Source organism: Stegastes partitus, unplaced genomic scaffold (genome assembly GCF_000690725.1).
Source record: "Stegastes partitus isolate 25-593 unplaced genomic scaffold, Stegastes_partitus-1.0.2 Scaffold39, whole genome shotgun sequence".
Taxonomy (NCBI): Eukaryota; Metazoa; Chordata; class Actinopteri; family Pomacentridae; genus Stegastes; species Stegastes partitus.
In genome coordinates, this window is record NW_007577770.1 from 1,227,313 (window position 1) to 1,233,312 (window position 6,000).

General features: G+C 41.6%; 1 protein-coding gene across 1 annotated transcript in view; it reads left to right on the forward strand.

Annotated features, from left to right (window-relative positions):
• Positions 1-4,640, forward strand: part of LOC103374315 (mono-ADP ribosylhydrolase 1) — a 124,396-nt gene extending 119,756 nt beyond the window's left edge. Inside the window, exons 7-8 of the mRNA XM_008304391.1 lie at positions 1,182-1,212; positions 4,236-4,640. Of these exons, the coding sequence (XP_008302613.1) occupies positions 1,182-1,212; positions 4,236-4,429 (225 nt within the window). The 3' untranslated portion in view covers positions 4,430-4,640. The remainder of the gene's footprint in view (positions 1-1,181; positions 1,213-4,235) is intronic.
• The last annotated feature ends 1,360 nt before the right edge of the window (positions 4,641-6,000 follow it).

A 6,000-nucleotide genomic window follows, 5' to 3' on the forward strand; every position in this document is an offset into this window, starting at 1 on the left:
TTACCTGCTTGTCTTGTTGTTTGGACAAGTACCTTGGTCGCTCACAGCATGACGAAAAATGTCAATTATCTTTATTAAACCAACAGGACCCATTCATCTTCGCAGCCCACAGTTTGTTTGACTTTATTACACCCAAGTTGTTCTTCAGATGTATGCATCATCTTCAGTCCTCTGTGACCCGTTTTAGTGAAACACACTTGTTACTACATCAGTTACATTAAAGTGTTATAGATTCTAACTTTAATCTCATAAAAAAAATAAATGAAAGATATCTTCCACAGTGACGGTCTCCATACAACTTTCATGATTGTTATAGTTACGTCTGGTTAGCGCTGCTTGCTCTTCTGTGGATGACAAAGGAAGTGTTTCTGTGCCTGATCAACAACTTTAAATAGATGTGGAAGTCAGAGGGTGAAAAAAGGCTGCCATAAAAAACAATCAGAATGGACTCCATAGAGATCCAGCTGAGAGAGTGATTTCTGTGGTGTGTGTGTGTGTGTGTGTGTGTGTGTGTGTGTGTGTGTGTGCGTGTGTGTGTGTGTACTTGTATATGACTGTCTGTGTGAGAACCAGTTTGGGTTTTAGACATTGAGAGTGAGTTTGTTTGAGGAAAGTTAAAATCCTAACTTTCTGACGTGCTCTCAAAGGTGCTGGATTTACAGCTAAGGTTAACTTCAGGTTTGAGCTACGGTTGAGGGAAAGGAACAAGGGAATGTATTATGGTCGTGTCTGTGAGGGCTGAACAACAAAACCACTTCAAAATCACAATTTGAAACAATGCAATTAGGGAAAAGCAGAGGTTTGCAATTAAGGACATACATTATGCAGCACGTCTGAGCCAGGGTTTAAGCTGTAGTGTCAGTGGTTTTACAAATTTATGCTGCTCTCCTCGTCAGTAACTGTCGCGCTTTTGATGGTATCTCATGTGGCAATGCTCCATCACATTTTTTAAATCTATTACACAGTGAATATTAAACTGAAGCTTGACGCTCGAAAATAATTTTGAATATCACATAGCAAAGCCTTCCAGATAAATTGTAGTTGGATAATTTTCCCCAATCATTCAAACCGGGTGAGTGTCCTCGCAGAGTTAGATGTGCAGATGCGTGTGTGATGAAAGTATGCTCTTATGTGATCAACAGCAGACTGTAACCACTATGTTTGTCATCCTTTCTCTGCAGGCTTTCCCTTGCATCTCCACTGGAATCTACGGTTAGTGTCTGTGTTTATGTGTCTCTGCCTCAAAGCAGAGCAAATGCATGACATGTTCATCCACTGAGTCGCGTGTGTGAGAGTTATCAATTTTCATAGTATACTTGACAGCAACAGTAATCTGTGTGTGCCTGTGTCCATATGTTTAACAGACTGAATGTGCTCTCTATCGCATGCTTGCTTCCAGTCTGTCTGTTCAAACCAGAGTGCTGAGCCACCCGGTGCCACTTGTCACATTATCTCCTCCAGCCCAGAGGTGGTTCTCAGATTAACGCCTTGGATTATGACCGGCAGATTAAGATAGATTAGGCCGGAGATTGTGTCAGATTGCCTGTAATCCCCTTTACACTAGCAGGAGAGAGAGTTAAGGATAGTGCTTAAACACACCCCCGGGGTGGCTCTGGTGTGAAGGCCTCTTGTCAACACTTCTCTCCCATTGCTAGAAAGAGGAAAAGGCCAAAGTCCCGATTGACTCCGTTTGTTATTTGTGTCTTCCTCTTGGTTGCACCCGTTTCTCATCATCTTCCTATCTCTTTCCTCCTGAGTGTTTTGTAGGTCAGGGTGTTTGGAGAGCAACAAAAGGTTACATAATTTTACGAGATATAAGCAGCTTTCTGCCTCTACAGACAGCTACAGTTGAGTAGAAAGAAAGAAAGAAAGAAAGCAAATCTACTTTGCTCATTGTCTTATGAAGAATACTTGCAGAGTACGTTCAAAGAGAAAATGTTTGAAACAAAAAAAAAACACCAACAGCTTCTTTTTTTTATAATCTTGTTTCATTTCTAAAGAGCAAAGGAAAAGGATTTTTCTTTGGTTTTTCATTTAAAGCTGTGACTTAGCTGCAGTTAAAGGATGAAGCTGCTACTCATCACTGTTCCACCCTCTTTGTAATGTGATGAGGTTGAAAAATGATGTAGGGGTAATGCCAACATGACTGCCAGCCAGTCACAGTGGTAGTTTTTGAACAATGCTACAGAAGATGTATACCTGAGACATATATGGTGGGGCAACATAGCAACATTGCTGCTGCTCTTTACTCCCCACTGGTGTTTTCAGTCATTGTGGCTGATTAGACCTTAGCAAGGACATTTTGGAGGAAACATAATTGCTGCCTTGATTATATCCATTAGCAACATTTTTATCCACTCCAGGGAATTTCAGTTGTTTTTGACCACACAGGAGTTGAAGTAGGTGGTTGGGATGGATAATGGGTGTACAAAGTGCAGGATTTTGACCCCCGAGACCACAGTTCACATCTATGGGTATCAGTTTCTATAAACCCTTCAGTGAAGGCTGTGGGTAGATTGTGGTTTTGATTAAATAACTGAACAAGAAACATGTCCCTTGCTGTGCCTCAAGTCATTCAGTTTTTTTAGTATTTAACCACAACCATGATCTTTCTGTAACGTTAACCAAGACATCTGAGTTGCCTAAACGCAGAAATAAAAAAATGTTCAAAGGGCTGCATGATATTGGATGAAGCTGACAATAGGATATTTAGTTTTTCTGTCTTATAAACTGCAATATACAAAAAAAATCCAGTAGTTTTTACCGGGTGGCTTGAATAAGTCTAATGGAACGTACAAAGTTGTGGGCCTTTAAGTGCCCTGTTAATTCCTGCAGTGGAAAACATCTTCATATTTTCATTGTCAAGTGTGAACAAATGAAATATGATAACAGTGAATGTTCTTCTGTTTCATCAAGTGTTAGCCATAGACTGTACATATAAGGTGGATGTAACCCCTGAGTCTGAAAAGTGAAGCCAAAGCCTAAGTGCCCGAAACCTGCATTCTTTCCATTGGCTGGCAGAGGGCGAGTCCTCCGGCTCGAAAAAGAAGGCTTGAGTGTAGAAATCTATGAGAAAATGAGCCGACTTCTCACTTGATTTATTACCTCAATAAACATTTTCCAAATGAGTTTATGGTATAAACCGCTGGTTTCAACTCTCCTTTAACATAGCATGGTGGGATTTTTGTAAATTATGGACCCTTTTAGAGTAAAATAGGGCAAGAAAGCAGGGTATGCTTGAGGATGTGGCTAACTTGTGTTTGACAAGTTGTCTGGGTGTGCAGTGCTCTTGGGTTGTCTAAATATGTTGACTTCTGTGCAAAAAATTAAGATGCCCCCAACAAAAATCCTAAACTCAAGGCTTCAAAACTATTGTCCACAAACCAATGGGTGACATCTCAGTGGTTACATCCTTTCCTTTAATACAGCCTATTGGCATTTTTCAGTATACCGTAGTTATGAATGTGCTCTAATAGTTATGAAGCAGGGCTGATTATTCTGCTTAAAGAGAGAGTCTTGTGCCACAGAGGGCTGAGAATAGGCACATGAGGGGAAAATACCTGTGTAAGTAGTCATTAGATAAACTAAGACTACTTACCTTAATTGTAAGTCATTGAAAGGCAAACTTTCCCCATCAAGTAGTAAAAAAAAAAAAATTATATAACAAACCATAGCAGGGCCGTCATTTGCAGTGTGAATACTGCATTTGTTTGCTTTGATGCCCAAACAATCAGTGTGTCAGTGCCAGTTTCTCCCCTCATGTATTCTCCTATGTTAACATGCCGAGTCCTCTCCAGATGTATGGAATAATTACTCCATAATCACACAGTATGTGTTTGTTTGGAGCTGAGCGGTTTGGCCAGGTGATGAATTCTCATTGCCTTTGTGGCTGTATCCAGCGGTGGGGATAATTTTCCAGCAGTGAAAGGTCTCGGCTACTGGATGAATGTGGAAGAAGCACTGTAGTCTTTCTCCATCTGTCTCCTCGCAACCAACAAGTGTGTTGTGTCTAGCTCGCTGGGATAAGCCAGTTGGGATGAGACAAAGTGAGAAAACACACAACACTGAGTGTTAGAATAGTGGAAAGAAGAGCAGATACCTGTCTGGGAAAAAAAAACACAGCGGACGACAACCTAACGCAAACACACAGATCTGTCATTGCACCTGTTCTTGTGAAGTGTGTGCATATTCTTGATGTTGTGTGTGTGTGTGTGTGTGCTTGTTTGTTGGTGTAGGATATCCACCTGAGCAGGCTGTGCACGAGGCGCTAGCAACTGTGAGGGAGTATCTCGATGCACATCACGACAAGGTGGGTATGTACGTACTGTATATGTGTGTGTGTGTTTGTGTCTGCATGATTGGCAATTTTTCCCTACCATTTCCTCCAGGTATTATTTCTTTCACAGCTGTTGTTTTTGTTTTCTGGTGAGAGCGAGGAGACGAGTGCGCTGAGAAAACACATACACACACAATGACAACGCACACAAACATAAATTTAAACACACACTCCCAAGTTCTGGCTCTCATGCTCATGGCCAAGTCTGCGTTTTAATTGGCTCCTTGCGGGACTAAACCCGACTTAACACAAACACACACACGTACACACACGCACAGACACACACACACACTTTCTCTCTGGAGAAACACAAGCGGAGAACAGACAAAATGATGGAATAGATGACTGGAGGGGAGGGACGGAGGGAGAGAACAGGGTGATGGGAGATTGGAACAAAGCGGAAACTTTCCAATCAGTCATTTACATGCTCTAAACTCTCCTCCCCTCTTCCTCCTTCACTCCTTTGGTCTCCTCCCACTCCTCTTTTCAATCCTTCTCCCTCACTGTTACCACCATGCTGTTTCACCTCCCAGAGTGGGTATTGACGATGTTATTGTTAGCACTGGCATCTCAGGAGTCTCTGCAGCAATACCAGTCGACTGATGCCGTCAGCCGCTCCGCTCGCAGCAAATGAACACGAAACATTACACGTCTCGCCACAAAGGACGACAGTCAACAAGCCTTAAATGTCTGTAAATAAGACCAGAGAGCCAAATCAACAAGGTACTTACTTACATTCTGCCCACAAGTAGTTCCACTGTGTGCTTTAAAGGGAAAGAATTTTATTGTAAACAATTGAGATAATGAGACTGCGTTTATTTGCATACATATAAAGTAAGACTGTTCACCAGAGGAAATTAGGTTTGTTCTTTAATTGAACGTCCTCCATCTTACTTTTTTTTTTTTTACGGTGTGTTTTGTTGGGCTTGCTCTGGCTTGGAGTGCTGTAATGTGAAAATTGCAGACACAGTGAGACACAAAATGGACTCAAGACACGGGGCAATTTTCCAACACTCTGCATCAGATGTAATAAAAAAAATGAATTATTTATCAGTGAATCACCAACAAAACTGTTACAAGAAAGTAACGCCCAAGGCAGCTCATAAGTTTCATAGCTTTTTCTTTTTACAAATAAGAATCACAGAAAGTTTGAACAAAACTGTCCATTTCATGGCTGTTCTGAGGCCCAGCCCCCTCACTTACTCTTGCTATGGCTTTTCATTCTCTCAGTAGATGCTGTATGAAGATGAACAATAATTCTTGAATCTGGGGTTGCTGGAGTCTAAACTTCTGCAAAGACAAGACAGAGCAGAGGGCTGTACTACAAAGCAAGATAAGTGGGTTAGCGAGGTATCTGGAGCCTAAAGTCAGAGTTTTCAGTGTCATGAAGGTGGCTCCCTTTTTACCTGGATAGATCTCCATGGCAACTCAGGAGCAGGGAGCGGGAGCAGGTTATGTTCAGAGTTTAGGATTTAAATCAACTGGAAGAAGGGTGTGCCTTTAATCAAATCGTTTCCTGATGATTCTTTATGAGCGATGCAGATTCTGTGTGAAGCCGTGTAGTTACAGTGACGTCCGGTGTACATTGCGTTGTCATGGGAACCCGATGTGTATTTAGTTGGTGATGCAGAAATCACATAAATATGTTTTTATGTTTGGGTCTG